General features: G+C 33.3%; 1 protein-coding gene across 1 annotated transcript in view; it reads right to left on the bottom strand.

Annotated features, from left to right (window-relative positions):
• Hcn1 (hyperpolarization activated cyclic nucleotide gated potassium channel 1) overlaps positions 1-23733 on the bottom strand; it is a 363268-nt gene that overhangs the window by 54501 nt on the left and 285034 nt on the right. Inside the window, exon 5 of the mRNA XM_076856146.2 lies at positions 22217-22363. Coding sequence (XP_076712261.1) covers positions 22217-22363 — 147 coding nt within the window. The remainder of the gene's footprint in view (positions 1-22216; positions 22364-23733) is intronic.

Here is a 23733-nt window from a genome sequence, read left to right as displayed (position 1 = left end):
CAGGCATATGATAATAAATAAGTCTTGACTATTAAAAAAAAGAGTTTCTCCCTTTTTTCTACTTTAGTTCTTTTTATATCTTTGGCAAGAGTTGTTGTAGGAACATGCTCTACACTGTCTTTACCTTATCTGTGGGTTGTCCTTTTGTAGTGTAGTTGTTTTGTTGGGTAATTTTTTTCCCCAGTTTGTTTAACTTTATAACAATCAGGAAAAAATGAGATATGATGTGTTTAGATTTCTTTTAGAATGATTTTTTACCCATTAATCTGTACTTCGCAATCATATACATTATGATACCCTAGGAAAGTTTAAGCAACATCTTATTTGGTTATTATAAAAAAATAGAGATATTTTAAGGTTCCTGCTAGCACTATAATTCTATATTGATAACCTAAATATCACTATGGAAAGTTCAATTTTGTGAAATATCTAATTCGGCTCAATTCTACAAAAATATTATTATTCTAAATAGTGTATTTCTAAAATGAGTTAAACATGGCAGTTATAAATATAATTACCATGATAGCACAAAAGAATCATACAGAAATCAAAACAAAATGGATCAGTTGTTACACTGCTGAATTCCTATACTCCAACACCCCACGGTTTTAGACTATGCAGAGCATATAAGAACTTCCTTCTGAGAACTGAGACAGATGTTCAAAAGGCATCTACACCTAGACTTCTACAGCGACTTAGACATGAGTAAATGCATATAGTCAAATCCTTTTCAAATGACACTCCATCTTCTAGAATATCCTATATAAGAGTACTCTAATGTTCCATTTTCCTTTCCAATTCAGTAGCCCGAATTAGGTATAATTAAAAGATAACTGGATATGTTTACGCGCTTCTGCAAGGCAGAAATCATTCCAAGAAGTGTAATAAAAAAAAAAAAAAGCCAAATGTTTTCTTACTTCTTTCTGGGTTTCAGTTATTGCTCCTGTTAAAAAATATCAACTTATTTTATTCTCACAGCAATCCTATGTCTTAGAAATTCTATAGAAGATATTAAATAATCTTCCTTGACCACACACTTCCAAGAGGAAGAAGAGTGGTTTGTTAGGCAGTGTGGTTTCATGAGTTGGGGTTTAATGGATTCTGAAAAATTAAGCTTTTGCTGTATTCTGAGAAGCCACTTTATGATTACTGTCTAGAATCACCACAAACCCTAAAGTTTTAGATATTAACCATGAATTGCTTCTTTAAATCTTATACATTTTGAGAGTCTGTCTGGACATTTGCTGATAGATAGCAAACTAATAGCAGTGGCTTTGACTCTTATTTCCTGAAAGCAACAGGTTTTAAAAATTTGCATTTAAATGCATATATATATATATATATAATACCTATATTTAATATCTTCTTACTTCCTACAATTAGTGTATTTGACTGGCTTTTTAAGGCAATAGCATTGGATATCTTTGGTCTATTAAGCAAGGGACTGCAATAACAACAGAGACCAGAACTCACTGTTTGGGTGGGGAGGGAATTCTTCTCTTGAACAATAGAGGACGCTGAACAAGCTGAAAATCTTCCTCATGGCTTGACTTAGTCTTTTATTTTTAAAATATTCTGGCTATTTGTTTATTCAAAGATAGGTATGTCAACTTATCCCTAAGAATTCCCCCAAGGAATACTGTAATTTGAGTACAAATTTGAGATGTAGGAAAGACGAAGGGAACACAATTTATTAAGTATCCATTTTGAGTTTAGTACTTCATGTTTTATTTCTCATTTCTTTCTTGGGAAAAACAAACTAAGAAAAAGCTTGCATTTGGTCTTATTTTCCAATATTTACAGAAGAAGAAAATGGCCCTTGAAGTGAGGAAGTGCATTGCCCAGGCCACAGAGCTAGAGAGCATGTGGAGAGAAACTGTCATGCTCATTCACCCTGACCCTGGGGACTTGTCGTTATCGGTATCCAAGTCATAGAAGCGGAACACTTTTAGGTCATTCACATTTTAACCAATTTTTAATGCCATATTTTATGCAGTCTGCATATTTTCATAAAACATTATTTAATTGCTATAGGTTTACTGTTGCAGAATTCTTTTAAGTTACATAGTTCTAGATAATAAACAAAATTTACATTAAAACATTTGTGTTTTATTATATATGATTCCAAGTTTTCTTGGAAAATAGCTACTTTAACAATTAGTCAAATTTTTTCAAGAACTAAAAAATAAATTATTCTATGTATAAAATAAACTATATCTTAAATTATCAAGGCTCTTTTATGTATCAGGTAAATAAGAAGCATTTCCTCTGTGTCTCACCAAAAAAATTAGTATAAAAGGTCACTACAAAAGAAAACAAATGAGATCTTCAAGCATAACTAAGTGATTCATAATGATTTTGGTGAACAAACATCCCAGTCAACATGAATTAATTTCTTCTAATAACTCTGCAACATAGTCAAAAATGATAGAAGGTACTAGTGACTGAGATATCCATAAGACAATACTTTTGAAAAGTAAAACTGGGGACTAGACCTCCTAACAAGTGGTAATATTATTCCTTTAGCTGCCCTGGCCCTGGTGAAGTTAATACAAATACCCACATACTGTATGTCTTATGTGACAGATGGCAGCTTCCACTCTATTTTCAAAGGACCATTTTCATAAGAGGGTACTGTGTATATGGAGCATTAAGACCATGGTGACAATGATTGTTAATGTTTATTGAATGGTTTGTGTTTTCTCATTTAATTATAACAACCCAATAAAATAGTTACATTATTAACTTAGACATAAGCCAAATGTGTGGCAAGGAGGTTACAGCATGTCAAAATCAAATTACATCTAGGAAGCAAAGTCCACATTTGGAAGTAGGCTTTTGGAGTAGCATTGCGTACAGTGGCAGTCACTGGTCAAATGGAGTTACTGACCATTTCAAATGTGGCTATCATGACTGAAATACTAAAATTTCAATATATTTAATTTTAATCCATTCAAGTAGAAAGTTCAGTTATCAGAAAATGATTAATCGTGTTTCGGAAAATTTGGAAAAATGGATTTGCTTTTTCAGCTGTTAAGTGGTATGAAATCTATATACAGATCTATATTCAGATTGTTTCCGAGAAGAACTTAGCATCCAAATCAAGATGTGTTGTGAGTACAAAAATATACACCAGAGTGTAAAGACTTACTACCAAAAAAAAAAAAAAAAGAATAGAAATGATTTCTCTAATGGTATTTTTACGTAGATTTCATATTGAAATTATAACACTTTGGATATACTTAGTTAACAATATTATACTTCACATTTCTTTTTAGTTTTTAATGTTATTACTAGAAAATTGAAAAACATATTTATCATTCAACTTACATTTCCCATTGGACAGTAGGTTCTGCTGTAAAACAAGTATCATATCATATGTAGAAGGATTTGGAATGCAAAATGGTAGAAAGCACTTCTACACTTTTATAAACTTTCAAGTGAAATATTTTTCTTAGTGAAGAATTCAGGAAGGCAAACAAGAGGTATAAATTTTCAATACTTATTTATAACTTAAAAAGAAACTCGAAACTTCCATAGGCTAATAAAACATTATTGTATTTGACCTTTGGAACCATAAGATTTAGATTCTAAGACTTCCAGGAAGAATAAATCAATAGGAAATGGCCAGGTAAAGTTACTTCCAAGAGACCTCACTAAAATGCTATCAGGGAATCTTCTGCCGTTATTACCTCAGGGATCACTACATAAAGCTTATGAGACAAAAAATAAAAATAAAAATTTAAATATGAGTGAAACAAAATGTCCATCTTTTGAGATACAGATCCTGTCTTGCGGTGCTTCTACAGCCTCTGAGCAGTTGTCTGAGCCCCAGGAGAGTAGCTCTGACCTGAATGACGAGGAGTCCGACACTTAGGTCTCCTCCACAGGGTGCTCATCCTGGCACGACGTGAGAATTCTGGAGCAGGAACAGAGCTTTACTGAATCTGAATCTTTAGGGCGTATGACTCAAGATCTCTACTTAAGCACTCCAGTGTGAAAACCATGGTTCCTAAAATAAGTGAGTATCTGGGAGCCTAACTGTTAGTTGAGGGAGGGAGTGATGTGTACAGATTTAGCATAGTTGTAAATAATAAACAGGATTTGGCCAAAGTCAAGGAATAAAGTATGACTCAAACTCAACCTCTTTCTTGATATAAAAATTTGGAAAGTAGACTGTGAATTACATATACATTCCACTTTGTTGTTTTTGTTGTTTTTTTAAAGGAAACACATGGATCAGTTTGAAAAACAATTTTTTTTTTCCCCTCAGCATTTCCAACTGGCTTACATTGATCTGGTGGTTTGTTTTCTAAAGGCAAGACAGTTCATTTTATACATTAAAAAATCTGCCCATATAAGTAGGTTTTTAATGTCTTAAACATGTTTTTGAAAATAGACACAATATCATGTATATAACTAAAAAGAACAAAAAAAAAATTTTTAACTAAAGAAAATCTATCCCAACACTAACACATAAGGTACAGGCTTCAATTTCTTAAAACATTTCTCTTGATTTCTATATCTCTAATAAGGAAAATTTACAATGAGCTATTTCTCTAGTTGGGATAATCTATGTTACATTTTCAAGACAGCTTTTACTGTTACTCCTAAATAATTTGTATGTCAAAAATGTTGTACTAAACTAAAGAGGTAAGAAATCCTTATCTTTTAATATCTATTTTTGGAATTTTGAGTTAAAAGTAGAAAATGAAAGATTGATAAATTGATATAAGGATCTGAATTTTAATTTTATTTAATTTGCATCTCATAATGAAGGCTAAACAAGGATATTTTTTGTATTACCAATCAATTAGCTTCTTTTTTTTCCACTTTTATAACAAATTATTTCTTGTGTAGTGACATGTTCTTCACTGCCATTCTTTTTAATGACCACATAATGTTCTATCTTGTGTTAATCATAATGTATTTTAAAAACCCCACAGGGAGAGAGAAAAATAAACTGCAATGATTTTTTTGAATAGTGGAGTGCTTTATAATTTTTCACCATTGCTTCTTTTGAACCCAACTATATCATTAATTGCTAGCTTAATAGTCTCAAATTATGAGTCAGAAGCAATAAGCCTAAAATCTCTCATATGTAAATGAAAAAAGTATGACTAAATGGCTTATATGAAATCTGCCCACTTATAAAGCATAAATCAGAGCAAGCTGAATTTTGGGATGTATATTTTCTGTGGTTACAGTGTTCATATACATCTAATTTGGCTTTGAGTTATTTAAACTTTACAATATGAATGTAAATGAAGTTTAAAATTAATTTAGTCTTAGGACAGTCGAATTGCTTTGTGATACTGGGAATTTAGGAATATATTGCTTAGTTAAAGTACCATGTAGGGTGAGAGCAGATGATATAAGATTATTAATGTTCACTTAGATTTGATTATAAAGAAAGAGGGGGGAAAGGTAGAAAAAGACTACACACACACACACACACACACACACACACAGAAAATTAAAAAAACAAAAACCCAAACCCCAAAACCTAAATCCAGGAGCTGTATGTTTATATGTTGACAAGAAGAGTGTTCTGTGGATACTTTGTGTCTCCATCCCACTAGGTGGTCTGAAGTTCAATAATTTTATCTCCAAAATCTCCAACATGATTTTTCTCCAGCTATAACAGAGTGTAAGAATAAATTGTAGAATAGGAGTTAAGCCTACTTGACAGGGTAAAAGCAGGTTGATGTGAACTATTAAATACAGCAGACAGGTGTTTGGATGTTTGCTGAACTACAAAAACTATACCTAAAAAAGGACCACCAGATATTAGGGTGGATTAAAGGCTTAATTCTTAGAGAAGGTGATCTGGAGAATTTGGTAAGAACTTATATTTAAGATTGCATAGCATAATCCACATAAATTCACATTTTCATCATTAACATTTCAGTAACAGGAAATGCCTCTTCACAACAGTGTTGAGAATATGTACCTACAGAAGTAGGCCTATCAGAACCTAAAGCCAAGTGAGCATCCTTAAGGCAAATTAAACACTCATTTAGCTCTCATTTTACTCATATTTTAATGAAGCATTGAACATGTTGGCTTTTGCTAGGGGCTGAGTTTTGTCCCTCCTCTATTGGTATATTGAAACCCAGAACCTCAGTATGTATTTAGAATAATAAGAAGAAGTGATTAGGTTAAAATAAAGCCATTAGAATTATGTCCTTATAAGAGGAAATTTCAAAAAAGGCATCACTGATGCAAAAGACAGCGACAAGGTGCATATCTGGAAGCCAAGAAGAGAACAAAGGAAGTCAGGCCTGCAAAGCCTTTATCTTGGCCTTCGGGATTTTGGAACTGAGAGAAAATAGGATTCTATTAGGTCCCCCAGTTTGCAGTATTTTGTGATGGCAGCCCTAGAAACTAGTATAATAAGTTAGGCTTGTAAAAGTGGGACAGGAAGCACCAAGTTGCCCCTTCTGGAGGTCTGCCCTAACATAGCTGTAGCACTGTTCTCAAAGCGCTGCCATGGCAGAGTGAAATAAACAATCTGGTGAGGGTCACTCTGAGTGGGTGTGGGACTGTCTACACATTTCAAGGCCTTCTGAGTTCTTCAGTGTGGGGAGAAATCAATTCAAAATAGAAACTTATGTAAAAGGAGAATATTTTGCTTTGATGTATTGAGTGTGAACATTGCTGGCATTCTGACGACAGGAACTGCCGGCAGATGGAAATGGCTCTGGAGATCAGGATTAGAGATGCAAGACTAGATGCATTTTCTGAAGCTTTTAAAATAGTGGTGAGCATACATAGCATAATATTTATAGTTTTAACCATTCTGAAGTATACAGTTCACAAGTATATTCACAATATTATGAATTTACCTCTACCTACGCCTCAAAGTTTTTCATCAGCCCCAGTCAAAACTCTAAGACCATTAAACAAGAAACTGCCCAGTTCCCCTCTCCCAACACCTGATAACCCTTATTCTCTTTTTGGTCCATGTGAGTTTGCCTATTCTAGAAATTATGGAATTGGAATCATATAATCTTAAGGTAGAACTAATTTTTGAAGTCTTAGAAATGAATGATGATACTCAGTAGAAGACTGGTACTAAAGATGGACAATGTTAGCAAAAATCAAGGAGAAGGCATAGTAGTTTGTATCTCTGACCTTATAATAATGCAAATTGCAATATCCATTCCATTGCTTTTTATCTCCTTGATTCAGTGAAAGTAAGAAAAATTTCCTTCTTAAAATAAATGGACATCATTGTCCAACATGGATGGGGCCTGAGAAGTTCCAAAAACAAATGATTATGAAACAAACTATTTTGTAATGATTTACAGTACCTACTAAAACATACAAGGAGTAATTATTCTAAAGAGTTTCTTTTTTAATTTGGTACTTAATTTGTATTACAGTGTACATCCTTTGGGAAAATTATATGAATTTTCATCTTCCCATGATAATCTAAAAGTCATAGATACCTGTCATCCAGAAAGAATTGAGATAGAATTAATAACTTTTTAGTAACATGGTTTGTAGAGTTCTTGTATGCATAGTATCTAATTTAATCTTCCTAACAACCTTGAGAGACTCATGTTATTATCTAACTTGACAGAATTAGTTGGAAGAGTCAAGGAGATTTCTGGTAGCAGAACAAAGATTATCCTCTTTTCAAATTCATATACAGGTTGTTAACAAATTTTTACTTTGGAAAGATTATAAATTTACAGAATGTTGCAACTCAATAGAAAGTGTTCTCATATGCTCTTCATGCAAGTTTTTCAAAGTTTTGTGTCTTCTATTGCATGAGACATTAGCTAAACTAAAGAAATCAACACTGCTGCATTACTATGAAACTCCCAACTATATTCGTGTTTGATTAGTCCTTCTGCTTGTATTCTTTTTATGTTCCTGGATTGAATCCAAAATGCCACTTTGTATTTAACATACATAGATTTTGAGAAAAGAATCAAGCACTATAGTTCACTTAGTATTGATTTAAAAAATTAAATTTGCTCAAACATAAGGAAGTGATTTGAAGATAAATAAAAAAAGTGTTGAAACATTAAAATTTATTTTGTATGAAAAATTCAACTTAACTAAATAAATTTATTGGCCTGATGTGTATTATATATAACATATATGTCTTGAAATTATTAGAAAGGAATGAAAAATGAATCATTAGAACAAAACCATATTAGGTTTCTTATTAGTTTAAGAAACTTAATAACTTGGTGATATATTTGAACTCCACACAAATTAATAACAAACAAGAATATATCACATTAGTTATTTTTAATCACATCTTATTTTAATTCAAAGAACTATCTATGGAAGAAATTCTTATTACTATATATAATGTTTTATAGATTATGCCATATAAATTAAATAAGTCTCTTGGTATTGATTTTTTTGCCCTGCTAATGCGTGCTTATTCATTTAAAAATACATTTTTCCCCAAATAATTTATACACACACACACACACACACACACACACACACACACATATGATCTTTTAATCTTCCTTAAAAACACTTTTTGAATATTGAGGAAATTTCTATGTGTACAAGTAGCAAGAAGTCTTTCTCATAAAACTTTAAATTTTGTTTGGTATGCCTTTTTAGCTTTGTTTATTTCATAAGACCATATGATCATTTGTTGCTTTTTCTAAGAAAACATAATTTGTATTGTAGAATTTCAATTTAAGCCATTGGTCAATTATTTCTACTCTTCATCATTAGTTTTTGAGATATTATTCTTAACTTTCTCTAGATTTTTCTTTCTAGAGCTTTAGAATTGATCAAGTTTAAATGTCTCACATTTATGTCAGAAAATTATAGGATCCCTTTAGAAGCTTACAGCATTTAAGTATATTAATATAAGTATTAAGAACTCCAGGGTCAGAAAACATTAAACAAATAACTCCAACAAATACTTTTTTCACACTGAGTTCTTTACTGAGCGTACTTATTATAAAGCATGATAATTAAGTACATACATACACACACACACACACACACACACACACACACCTCACTAGAAACAGAACTAAACTAGTATTTTTTTAATAAAGTGAATTTATTTTTCCTACAGTAATAACTAACATTAGAGATATATAAATTTTATACATGGCTGTAATAGGTAAAGTATTTTTTAGAGGTGCTATGTAATATTTCTTCTTTCCTTTTGAAATTATTTGATAAGTTGATTTTCAAATAATCAAAATGTAAATATTATGTCATCACTCAATGTGACTGGAGAACTTCAATCTTTCTAATGTCAGTTTCATACTCTTTGTGAACTCTCAAATTATATTATCATGGGTTTATCTACCTTAACATCCTGCACCTAGTGACTCTGCAATAAGTAGTTAATGATTGAAGTGCTAAAAGAAAAGTACCCCAACACTTGGTAGGCTATTCTACATAAAGTAAATGTTTAAAATCAATATCATCATCATCCTCTTTATCGCCATACCAAACATCACCACCACCACCACTACCACCATCATCATCATCATTAAGGCTTAGGTGACAATGTTATCTTACTCTATATTCTGCTGAGGCAAGCTTCAAAATAAAACAATGTGAGATATCTCAACTATTTGCTTAACTGAACAATATGAAACATATATGAGTCAATTGGGAGAGTATTTTAAACAACAGAAAATTGGGTTGTATAAACTAGACAAATGTATCACATATCCTCCTTTAATAACTCTTATTTAAAACTGTAGACGACAGTATTCTCTTTGATTTAGAGAGCTCAAGGTGGAGAGATTCAACACAAAATCAAGCTTTGTGAAGCACAGACATCTTCCTAATCTTAATTATATTAATGTTTACACTGACTGCCTTGACTTGCTAGCAATAATCAGGGTTGCTCTTGTGTTTGTTTTTCCCAACTATTTTAGTTTCAGTTCTATTAGATAGTTCCCTTTCCAAAAATCATTTAAAATAAACTTCATGGTTATTATAACTATGAAAAAAGCATGATTTTCCCAACAGAAAAAATTATAACAATGAAAACAGGTTTACATTTAATTTGCAGTTGCACATATTTAAAATTCTAACTTAAATGACTGTAGAAGGAAAGGATTTTTAGTTTTCAAATTATTTCCCTTCTTCCTTGGTTCAAAGAGAAGCTGAAATAGAAACCGCATTTGGAAGTAAAAAATATTTATTTTATTTATCCTGCTTTCTTTACCCCAAATATCATCTTTCATCCTCTTCTTGTTCTATTCAAATTCCACATGTGCTTTCAGAGTCAGGGCAAACCCTCTCTTTGAGGCCTTTCCAGTTTCTCCAGGATTTGGTGAGCATGGGCTTTTCTCAACAATGTTAGTATGCATATTGTGCATTTCTCTCACAATTAACTATAAATGTTGGGAGTGATGCGTGAACAATGTGTGAGCTATGGGCAATGTTCCAGCCATTAAGGCAAGGAAGCCGCTCTTCCCGGAACTACTGGGTAAAATTCCTCTGTTGGAGAAAGTCCAGATCCTCCTGGCGCCCCAATCTAGCTCATAGCTCCAAGTTCAAACACAGTCTCCAGAGAGTAGTGTAACTTGCCAAGCACAAACATCCTGTTTACCTCCACTCTCATCAGGTCTCCCAGGAAGGAGATCCCTATCAACCCCCTTTGGTCTGTACATTATTAATAAAGCAAGCACGGGCTATTTCTTTGTTAGACAACCCTCTGGTTGGCTCAACCCATCACACCCCTGCCTTGCAAATATATAATTCTGGACATTTGTCTTTATTTCTTGATATATTGCTTTCATGGCTTTTATTTCACAGCCAGCCCATCCCTCCCATGGTTATCTACTCCCTTGCACACACATAACGTGGGCAGGATAAAGTGACTTCCTACATTTTTTGTATTTTTAGTAAAGGTTTTTTACATTTTCTCCATTTTTTTTTTGTGTGTGTGTATGTGTGTGTGTGTTGTTGTCATTGCTGTTTGTTTGTTTGTTGTTGTTGCGTAATGTTTTTATGTTTAGTCTGTCCAAGTATTCAGTAAGCACTTTCTTTGAGACTTGAAAACCATATATTACAATTTACTTTTCCCATCACTCCAGGATCAATGTCTTGCACACATTAAAAAATCAACACATGTTTTTATGTTTCTTTTTCAGAATTTAGGGATACATTGAAAAAACTCTGAGCCAACAGAAAGAAGACCCAAGTTCTTTGTTTAGCACTGTGACAATAGCAAGGCCACTTACATAATGTTTCTTGTCTTTTGTTACTTATGCTTTTACATGGATATCTGTTAACGTATAAGATGCTGACATAAATTTACGATGCTATAATCCTAGCTTATTTTAGATAATTTTAACTAAGTACATTTTAGAAGACATTTAAAAATCAACAACTATGTACTTTTAAAAAATGATTCAGAATTACACTAAATAAATATCCATGCAAATGACACTTTCTCGTATAAAAATCTATTCAACAAATTAAAGGTCAGAAGCACAGGATTATACTCTCAGCCCAATTCATGTTCTGTGAAAATGAAATATACTGACATTCTATATTCCACTGGGACACATGATCTGTACCTATTTTCAGCCCATGGCTCTCCACACTCCATTGTTTAAAAATAGATCAGTTCTGAACTTTGGAGACAGGCTCAGAAGGACATTAACCAATTTTTTGACTCTTGAGTTTGCCAGTCTTGCTCTAATCCAATCAGTAAAAATCTGATCAAGTTAAAAATAGATGTTCTTACTTTGTACACATTCCAACAGGCTCTCATAAGCAAAGGGGTATAGTTCACTGAATTTTTCTAATTAGCTTTTGTTTTTAAATATACTTCCAGCATTTATTAAAGCACACATCAGTCTTATGATCCTAATATTTCAATGTCAAGTTTTTATGCTAAGGCATTGTCTCTAGCAAGCTGGCTGTTAAAATTAAGGGAGAGCTTATCAGCAGATTGCTTGAATGAATTCCAAAGGAAATAGGACATACAAGGAAGCTGGATGTGTGGTCTCACACATATTAGCCTATTACCCATTGAATCACCCTCTCTGCCCCTTTATGTACTTACTCTGAGTATTTAAATGTCTGTCTCTCACTAAACTATAAGGGCCATGAGAGCTGGGACTATGTCTTATTCTGCACTGAATGATAGTAACACTAAGAGTTAAATTTTGCTGTGTATGTCCTATGTGTGAAGCGCTTTCTTAATTTTTTAAAATTTATTTTGCTTGCTTATTCTTTATGACAACTCTATAAAGTAGCTGTTAACACCATCATTCATATTTCAAGATGAGGAAAATGAATTACTAAAAAGTTAAGAAAATAGTCCAAAGTCATACATCTATTTAGTGCTGGAACTGCATTTAATTGATCCTGGAACTAAAAGGATGACCAAGATACTGAAGAGACCATCAGTAGCAGGTTTTCATTCACTGTTTGTTATGTACTGAAAGAACATACATCTGTAAGTGTCACTGAGAAAATCTTCCACTATCCAAAACCATGAAATTATATATTTCTGCACAGCCAGGGGAAAATAAGAGGATATTACAAATGGATGGAGTAAAAAGAAAGAGATGGGGACTCCAGGGAAAACCAAGATTGGGCCACTGGGAGCATAATCAGAATTATTTGAAATTACTAGAAGACTAGAAATCACTGAAGCTCTTCTCTGCAGACTCAGAGTTTTGACTAAACATAGTTACAGAGAAACTAGAGAGTACCGATTAGAGATACACCATGAAATAATAGGTATGATTTAGAATGCCAAGTTTCTGAGTATCATCTTAAAAGATTTTCCTCTGTGAGGTAGATGAAAACCCAGAGAAAGATTATAAGAAAGAATCCTGATTATTAAAATATTCAATGAACTAAAGGAAGATCTAAGAAAGGAATTGAGAAAAAATATAGGAGATGGAAGACCACTTTCCATAAGGAAATAGAAATAGTGGAGAAAGGAAAAGCAGAACTCCTAGAAATGAAAAGCACAAACAATCAAATTAAAAACTCACTTGAAATTACTAACAAATTAGATTATATTGAAAATAGAACCTCAAATCCTTGAAGATAGAACTGCAGGCATTGAAAATAGACAATATGATGTTGAGTACACAAAAGGCAATAAAAGGAAACACTATACAACATTTCCAGAATATATAAGTACTATGAGACAGCTTCAAAAGACCAAGCCTGGGAATCATTAAGATAGAAGAGAACATGGAGATACAAACTAAAGGCATAAAGGACATCTTCAAGGACATAGTTACAGAAAATGTTCCTATATCACAAACAAGGTAGATGTCTACATATGGGAGGCTTATAGGATCCTAAATATACCTAGTCAAATAAGAAGATCACTGAGACATCTAAAATCAAAATACCTAACAGAAAATAAGAAAATAATATTAAAAGCTTCCAGAGATAAACATCAGGTCACATTTAGAGGTAAACCAGTAAGACTCTCTTTTGATTTCTCAGCTTAGACCATAAAATCAAGGAGGGCCTGCAATGAAATATTTTAATCCATAAAAGAAAACAACTGCCAGCAATGGATACTATAGTCAGCAAAATTCAGTTTCCAATTTGAGAGGGAAATTAAAAATTTCCTCAAGAATAAACTAAAAGAATTCATGAGCACCAAGACAGCACTATAAAGGATACTCAGATATAAACTGCAGAGGAATTAAAGAACAATCATCAAAGCTCACAAGCACAGGAAATTCAACAGAAGAATAATCCATCAAAGAAGAAGCAAGACAGGATTAAAATATAGCAAAAAAATAAAATAAAAAAGTCGCATAAAACTATAAACATATCCATATTAACATTGAATATAAATGATCAATGATATCAACTCTCCAATTAAAAGACTCAGATTAGCAGAAAGGATCATAAAACAATATCTAACTATATGTTGTTTACAAGGGACTCATCTTACAGGCAACAACATTTACAGGCTGAAAGTGAAAGGATGGCAAAAAATATTTCAAGCATATGGTCTGAGAAAATAAGCAGGAGTAGCTATTCTTATATCTTACAAAGAAGATTTGAAGCAAAAATGAAATTAGACCCTATCTCAAATTAGATCCTGCATGAAACTCAAATCAAATTGGAACGATGACTTAGGAATTGGATCAGAAACTTTACAACTGCTAGAAGAAAACATAGGGTTAACAATCCATCATATAATTGCTAGCATTGACTTCTTTAATAAGAACTTCAAAGCACAAGAGGGAAAAAATAAAAAACAAAAAACAAAAAAACTAAGAATCAGTAAGCAGGATGCCTAAAGAAAAAAAAATGAAAAGATTTTTGTATAGCAAAAGAAATGATTAAGAGAGTGAAGAGAAAGCCTACAGAATGGGAGACAATCTTGGCCAGCTACTCCTCCAATAGGGACTAATATCTAGAATGAAGAACTCAAAAAACTTGACACCAAAGAAACTAAACAACCCAATTAAGAAGTGGCCAAAAGAACTCAACAGAAATGTTCCAAAAGATGAAACACAATAGACTAATAAATATATGAAAAAATGCTGAACATGTCTAGCAATCAGGGAAATGCAAATCAAAACTACACTAAGAATGACTGTGATCAAGAACAGGAACAATAATAAATGCTCACAAGTTTGTGGGGGAAGAGGTATATTTGTATGTTTTTGATGGGACTGCAGACTAGTACAACCACTCTGTAAAGCAGTATGGAGGTTCCTCAATAAACTGTGAATGAACCCCCATATCCAGGTATCCCACTCTTTTTTTCCCCCAAGCATCTAATATCAGCATATTATAGCAACACAGCCACCTCAATGTTTATAGCAGCAAAATTTACAGTAGCTAAATAATGGAATCAATACAGATGCCTGTGAATAGAAAAATAAATCAAGTAATTATGATTTTGTGTGTGTGTATGTGTGTGAGTGTGTGTGTGTGACGAGCCATCCGTGGGCTGTATGTGTAAGCTATGTGCATTTGAACTTATGAGGGAACTGGTCTGGTGTTGCATGCTGATTGGTCTGTGAGACGCAAATGTGCATTTCTTTCCTCTAGCTTAGCCTGTGATCCCACACAGCACCTGAGATGGGTGTGACTTGCCAAGATGTCAATCAATCTGCTGATCACAAGATATCACAATGCAAGTCTCCACCTTTGAAACCCTATTTGGTGAAGAACATTCCATCGAACCTCCCTTGTGTGTGTCCCCTCTATAAAATAAAAAAGAATCCAGGTGCATGCTCTCTTTCCAGTGCTGCCCAAAATGGAGCTGATCCTTGGGGTCACTGAGCAGTCCTGTCCTCAACCTTAGAAACTCATGTTCATGTGCTGTGTAGTTTCTTTGCCGTTTTCTTAGCTATTGATACAGCCAGCTCCTTTGAACCTAGCTCATCTTGCCAGCCCAGGCAGTTGGTGACATATATATGCCACATATCTTGCATATCAATGAGATCACAGGTGAATACACACACACACACACACACACACACACAATGGAATTCTACTCAGCCATAAAAAAGAAAGAAATTATGATATTCTCTTTGTAAATGGATAAAAAAGGAGAATATCATCCTAAGTGAAATTAACCAAACTCAGAAACTCAAAGTTCTCAAAGAATATTTTTTTCTCCATATATGGAAGCTGGAGTAAAAAAAAAGAAAATGGGAGGGGAGGATGGGATAAAATTAAGAAAAAATAATCAAATACAAATTCATAGATGAGAGAAAGGAAGTCTAATAGAGTAGAGGAAAGAGAATGGGAGAGGGGAGAAACAATGGTAGAGAAAAGGAGGAGGATTATAGGGGGTTCATGAACTGAAATCAATTTCCATGCATGTATGAGTTTGGCAGGATGAACCCAATGACTATGTATATCTATAAAGGTCTAATTCTAAAAAAAATAGATTTTCCTTTGAAAATTATAGTTCTTCCTTTATTTTGTGGTCCTAGCATTTTGGTGAATACTTGAAGAAAATATTTTAAGATGACTTTACAATCATTTCCCTGAATGCTGGCAATTCCTATGTAGCTAGGTGTGCAGGTTGTGTGGCCTTGAGCAAGATGAACTGGATATGACCATCTGCCTCTATGAATTTTTGATACCCTGAGGTTTCTCACTTCTTAGCTTTGAAATTGGTAATTGGACCCAGTGTTTGATAAGTCATTGGTAGTACTCTATGCAAAATTGCCATAGTAATTTTCTTAATCACTTGGGGTGCTGTTACAAAACACCAGAGTCCAGGTGGCTCACAAACAACAAACATATTTGACACAATTCTGCAGGCTGAGAATTCTAGGATTAAATTGCCAGCAGATTTGTTGTCTAGTGAAAGCCAACTTTCCTATTTATAAATGATCATCTTTTTGCTGTGTGTTCTTATGGCAAAGGGTCAAGGGATTTCTCTGGGTTCTCTTTCATAAGGGCACTAATCCCATCCATAAAAGCTCTACCCTCATGACAGAATCATGTCCCAAAAGCTTCATTTCTTCAAACCATCACCTTGGGGATCAGGATTTCAGCATGTGAATTTGGAAACAATAAACACAAACATCATAGCAGCAAAATAAGAAATAAAAGTATTTCCTATGTGTTCCATTGATGTCATTAGAATATTTATAAACCTTTTATAATGATACTCTATTTCAAATTTCACCCTACCACACTCCCCAAGCTAACTCTTCATAAAGTGACTCATGCAAAAACCTGGAGAAGGGAAACAGAATGTAAAAACAACCACATAAAAAGTGGAAAGTTCTGGCATACAGTGTGTACATTAACACAATTACAAAGCAATACAAAGATGCCAGCTTCTTTTTGTAACATGTTAGAAAAAATAATGCAGGGAGTTAAATCTATAGTCACTTCTGTAAGTAAAGCTCCTTATCATTTTGAGTATTGTTTTTCTTATGATACAAGGTCTGCTGCTTTATTGACAAAATGCTCTCTAAGCCCTAACAATCAACATTTCTTTGGGATGTTTGGCCAAGGATGTGATCCTTATTTAATTTTCATTTCATTTCAACAAGTAAATATTAAGTGTATACTATCAATGGTCTTGAGTTAGGGTAGAAAACAAAAAAGAGAAGGCCCTTGCTGATTTGAATCCTGAATTCACATGGAAGATCAGACACAACAAGGGAACCTGAAGAGAAAAACAAGAAGAGTGATATACACACACCAACAAGGCTTATGTGATGGACAGTGACTGCAAAAGAGCTAATTTAAATTAGAGCATCTCAGGGAAGGCCTGCTTGAGGAGGTAACATTCATACTGAGGCTTGAACAATAAGAATGACCAAGTTATTTGTTAAAGTTGTTTCAGCAATTTGTCTATAATGTATGCCAAAGATAAACCATCTAATTTCTGCAACAGAAATGAATAGGAGAATTTATTTCAATACAGTATTTTTGAAATAGCAACTAACTGAACTAATTTATGTGAGATTTTTTTCTGAGAGTTTTCAAAATTTAGGCAAGAGAAATCCTTATCACCATTTTTTATCTTAGGGATTTTTTAAAAAAGTATTCCAACATTTAAAACAAAGACTGGTATATAAGATGAATAAAACTTAATATAGACTAAATTGATTAGGAATAAAGAAAAATTTTCACTTTCTTTCCCATTGCATTTTACTTTTTTCTACTTTTAAGCAATAGGGTATGTGTTTGGGTATTTGAGGGTCGGAAAGTATAATGTATCCTTCATTTTTATAAGTTCCTGAGTTCCTATGTTTCTGTAAGCTGAAATCATTGCTTGTAGCTATATTCTAGCATCTCAAATTATTTAAAATACATTCATAAAAATGAGCCTTAATAAGTTTAAAGTCTAATTATAATATTTCAAACAGCTATTGCCTCAAAATCAAATGTATGATTAGCAGTTCTTTGTGACATGTATGTATTCATGTACAATGAACATCTTATTTTTTATCTTTTATCATGAAATACCTATCAAGTAATGCTGCTTTACCTTTCTGAGAGCTATGGTTCACCTGCTGGACATGTGTTGTGCTGGTTGTTCAATGTCTTCTATGTATGTGGCAGGCACTTTCTAGAGCCCTAGGGGAACCACAGTTACAGAAACCCACTTTAATGCAAGCTTACACCTCTTCTCCTAAATGAAATGCAACTTAGAAAAGACAGGATGATGTGCTTTAGAATTTCTTATCTATTTCTCCTGATCTAACACTATGATTTGACTATAGCAGGTCCATAGTATGCTGATTTGATAGAAATATGTCCCATTGTTCTTATTCAACATTTCTTATAAAAACATGTCTGAATTTTTTCAGACTCAAGCTTCATTTAATAATGACTTTCCTTATCTCTTTACCATGGTTTGTGTTTCCCCACCTTTCTATTTTACTTGTGTTTTCCCTTTTCTAATACTTAGCTCCGTACAATATTGACATTTGTGTGATTCTGATGCCAGAGCAGCAAAAGCTAAGGGCAGGAGAGTAAGTAGAGACACATTGTTTTCCCCTTTCCATAAATATCTTAGATAAATATCTAAGCACTGCATACTTTCATTTTTAGGAGCCCTAATTTTATTCTCACCCTGGCTTCCATTCATAATTCTGTTGCATACTCACTAAGTTATTATCTCATGAAGTCTTAGTACATGCTGGTCACTAGAGATACAAGGGTATGAAACACAGGTTCCATCCTCAAGAAGCTCATAGTCTTGAAAGAGACAACAAACTGACTAGTAATAAATACGGTGACAGAGATGGAGTGGTTAGAGGAAATTTAGGAAGAGGACAATGCCTGACAAGAGTGCTTAATGGAAAGTAGGAGGATTGAGGGTAGAGAAGTAGAATGGAGAAAGACAAAGAAGAATCAGCAATTATTTTTAGGAAATTATCAACAATACTCATCAAAAATTATCAGTTATTGGTTGATGAAGCATTATTGTGAAGAAATGAAGCTGGAGGCCAGCAAGAAGGGTCTCATGAGCCATGTTAAAGAGCATGGACATAGGGCATTGGAGGTCATGGTCAGCCCCAAGAAGAGAGTGATATCACATTTGGGGCTTATACCAACAAATATGGTAGTCCTGTAATGGAATGCATTTGAGCTGGTTGAGATTAAATCCAAAGAAAAAAGTCATTAATGAACTTCAGAAGCTGAGATAAAAGGTGCTGAGACCCTAAACTACGATATTTGAATAAATAAAAGGATTGATAATAAAGTAATTAAATAGTTGCAGGAATTAAATTAGGTCTGTGTGTGGTTGAAGGTAAAAGTGAAAAATAGATTAATTTTCACTCACAATCAGTATAAAATATAGTGTGGCAAGAGAAAGAATAATATACATGGTAGAGAAAAGTTTCCCATTTTATATTACACTGAGAATTTTCTTTTATCACAGACAACTATTTCACATTTAAAGGGGTAATTTCCTAGGGATCCTTTTTGCACTTGTTCTGTCAGCTTTCTGCTTTTCCTCATGAGATTTGATGCTTGAATCCTAACTTTTCCCTGCCTCTTTGGAATGGAGCCTTTGTTTTATCACATCTTCTTTATCTCTAATATTGTCTCTTGAATTATTTTATCTCTGTGTATGACTTGCTCTACTCTACATGTGAACCCTTAGAGAACACAACCTGATTTCAGTGTTCCAAGCTTCTTCCTTTTAGAGAAGAAGGTTTAGATTGAAAAAAATAATAATAATCTGTGTTATAGCAAAGAGATAAAGCAAACCATACTGGTAGTTTTTTAAAAAAATAAATAAATATTGCTTTCTTTTATAAAAATACAGAAAATTTTAAATTATATTCTATAAAGCAAAAAAAAAAAGATTTGTATGTTCTAATTTGAGGACAGAATGGTAAATTCAGCCACAAAAATATCAACAACAACTGGGCATAATGGCTCAAGTCTATAATCCCAGTGACTTTGGGGGCTGAAGCAGGAATGTACCACCTTGAACCAGCCTGGGAAATATAGCCAGACTCTGTTGAAAACTAAAATAAAAAGGGCTGGGGACATGGCTTAATGGTAAAGTATGTGCCCTGCAGGCATAAAAATCCGATTTTGTTCCCCAGTACCACAAAAATAAAACTTAAAATAATTTTACATTGGTATCAGTAGCAAATATTTAGCTACCTTTATTTCCAAAGTCCTTAGCTAATATTTTTACAGTTTTGTTTTAAAAGTACAAATAACTTTCAGTGGATATAGAAAATTTAGAATGTTTAAAACACAGAAAGATATCACTTGGGATAAAAATATTTGAATTATTTAATTTATGCTAAATGTGCCAGAAATTTTAAGAAACTTAAAAATTATTGACCAATGGTCCTTGTTTTTAAGGAAATTTCAAGACAAAGATGGAGAAAACAAAGGCGAAACACCAATGATAAAGGAAGTAGAATGGATATGTAGCACACAAAGGTTATGGAGTAAGGGCCTGGGACTCAAGAGAAAAGAAAGGTTACATCCAGGCTGAAGTCTGATGAAAGAAGGCAGAAAGAAGGCGATAATATTTGAACTAGATTTTACCAACAGATAAGAAACATTTATGGAAAACATTTGACTCAAAGGTGAAAAATTATAATTGATTTTTGCCAAACAGCAAATTGCTCACTTTGGCTACAAGCTACTCAAGCCACTTTATAACACACAGGGCAACAACAGAAAGAAAGCTGGAAATTTAGCTGTAGTCAGAGTTCAGAAGGGCTGGAATATGAGCCTACAGACTCTATATTTGATTTAATTTGTAATGCAAAGACTGAAAGTTTCTGAGCAAAGAAATGACCAGCCCATGTACATAAGAGATTAATCTAACAGTGATGTCTTAAACAGTAGTTGGAGAAAACAGACCAAGGTCTGGAAGACAAATAGTCCACGTGAGAGGAATAAGGTTAGTTCCATTTCGGTGAAGCAGGAAGCAAGGCACAGATGTGAGATGCATTACCAACGTCAATGGGTAACTAGATGTACAGAGCACAGAAGGAAAAGATTCAAAATAGGACTAAAGTTTTACATTCCAAATGACTTGAGAGAATGACTAAAAAAAATTGCAGAGAGATTTTAAAAGATAAATGCTTTAGTGATGGAAGATAATGACTTCATTACACAGCTTATTATATATGTGGTGCCAGGGGATACCATGAAGCTTTTAAGAAAATGGAGTTTATGGCAAGAACTTAGAGCTCAAATGTACAGAATTGAAGTGTGTAATGAAATAAATTAAAGTGAACAAATTCAGAGACAGAAAATGAAAAGCCAACAGCTCAGTTAATGGCTCAATGTAAAAAGCCCAAAGAAGAGATTCAGCATGTGTGCTTTATTAGCTCCATAAAAAGTGCCACCAATGGCTCAAAGACAAAGCATTGGTGAAAAACAGGTCATGGATAAGTTTCAAAGCAAAGATGTAAACACCGAATCACAATGCAGCTATTATGTAGAAATTTTATGAGTAAATTGGTAATAAAAGAAAGCAGAGAGCAGTGTAAGAAGTATAGCCTGCTGCATTCTCCTTCAGTCTTGTAGTGATCTGCATGTGCTGCAGACAGAAGGAAGGATTCCCAAGAGGGATAAGAGGAAGGTAATATGACAAGAAGTGGCTAATGATGTTGTGAAGTATTTTACCTAGATTATAAGAAATAGATTGCTTTCAAGACTGGGGCTGTGGCTCAGTGGTAGAGTGCTTGCCTAGCATGTATGAGGCATTGGGTTCAATCCTCAGCACAACAAAAATAAATAAATAAATAAATAAAGGTCCATCAACAACTAGGGGAAAAAATAAAAGAAATTCTTAAAAAAAAAAAAAAAAAAAAAAAAAGAAAAGAAAGAAAGAAAGAAATGTATTGATTCCATAAGGTCAGCAGCTGTTGATCAGTGTCAACAAGATGATGAGAGAAAATGAAGATGGGAAGAGTAGAAACCAAAACAAAACAAAACAAAAATTTAAGATATATGAAAAGTTTTTGTAAGCATGAGATTGGGAAGGCACAGACAATGAAGCCATAAGAAAAAAAAATGGGGGATCCAGGAAGACAGACAAAATACTAAGAGAATCATAGTTAGAAAAATAATTTTCAGGCACTTTTTTGTTAAAAATTGAAAGTTTTGTTTTTCTTTTTTGGCTTTTGAATGAGAGAAAAACAAATGAGAATTAAGGTGAAAAAAATCTTAGTATTTAGTTCTGGTTTTTATTTTGAGTGGTGTTATAACATAAACCAAAGTATTTCCAAAGAAAAGAAGAAATAAACAATGACAATACATCACGAAGATTGAGAACAATAAATCTTACCTCTCTCAGAGGATCATTAAGTTCATTGAGAATATTTTCTTCATCGAAGATTTTGCCTTGGTATCTGTGTTCATAGTAATCATGTATCTTCTGACGCATATCTGCTGGTAATTTATGGAAAGACATGTATTGTTCCACTTGCTTATACTGCAAAGCAAGGAAAAAGAAAATCAGAACACATTGTTAGGCTGTGAGAGAAATCATTACATTGCTTTCTTGTGCTATATTGAAAAACAGTTGAATAACTGATGACAAAAGGAAGAACTCCGTAAAGAGCAGGGAACTCATGTACTAGGTTCTTATGTGCCTACTTGGTGTCACATACTGTGTCAGGCATTTTATTTAAGGTAGCAGAATAGAGTGCTGAAATGTGGAAAAGAGGCATGAAAGGACTTCAGAGTGAACTTGAGAGTGTGAGGTCAAAAAGGCCAATGAAGGGACAAGAAGAAAAAAATAAGTAAGACAGGATGCTGTTTTTTTTTTTTTTTCTAGTTGAGTACTAAAAGAAATATAATATTGCTGCTTGATTCTTCGGTTGAAGGAAAAAAGAATCTTGTAACTTTGAAAAGTACAAAAGGTTTTCTTTTAAACCTTCCAACAAAATATCTGAACCTAATTAAATTTTGAATCTAAAGGCAGAGAGCTTGGCAGTTGTTTGAAAGTCATAGATGCTTAAGCAATTAAAGATGCCCAATAAAGTGCTCAAAACTAAGAAACAGGATATATCAGGCTTCCAATTTAGAGTTTAAGGGAGTGTCAGGATGAGAGTAACTCTGCATTATTTTATAACTGAAGGTTAATTTAGATATTTTATTCAAGCAATTAGTTCTTAAACTTGATAGTTTATATGACTTGGGGAAGGGTTTCTTTGGGGGAAGGCAGATCTTCAGGCCTAAACTCAGAGATTGAAATCAGTGGTGGACCCACCTGTTCATATTTACACACACAGGCACGTACTCAATCTTTTAAAAAGTGACATCTTTGCTAAACACACAGGATCATAGAAGGATGGGTATTACCTAGGAGCTTAAATGAAGAGAAGAATTTCAGGCCTTACCCCAGACATACGTAATCAGAATCTAAATCTTTAAAAAATCCCCAGGTAGATCATATACACATTAAAGTCTGGGAAATATTCCCTAGGTCTTTCTAACACAGACAGTCATAAGGCCACACTTTGAAAACAAGGAATGTAAACCTAAAAATTACTAATAATGATAGAATGGAGGAAAAATTTAAAAGTCTGTAATAAAACTGGATGAAGATACTGTAATGAGTATTCCTATAAATAGAACACAATTAATATATTTTATATGGAAAAATATCTAAGATCTTTTCTTGATAACAGAGCTTTAGCTAAAAGACCCAGGGCTCTTAATTCTTTGTCCATGACTATTGTAATTGGTAATTGGTAACTGGGAATTAACAAAAATCAACATACTGTATTGTATTTCTTCAATTTCTTCCTACAAATTTTTCTTTCATTTAAAAAAACATATTGTTTGAAAATTCCTTTT

Source organism: Callospermophilus lateralis, chromosome 5, assembly GCF_048772815.1.
Source record: "Callospermophilus lateralis isolate mCalLat2 chromosome 5, mCalLat2.hap1, whole genome shotgun sequence".
NCBI lineage: Eukaryota > Metazoa > Chordata > Mammalia > Rodentia > Sciuridae > Callospermophilus > Callospermophilus lateralis.
The sequence above is the reverse complement of the archived record's forward strand: the minus strand, read 5'-3'. Positions and strand labels throughout refer to the sequence as shown.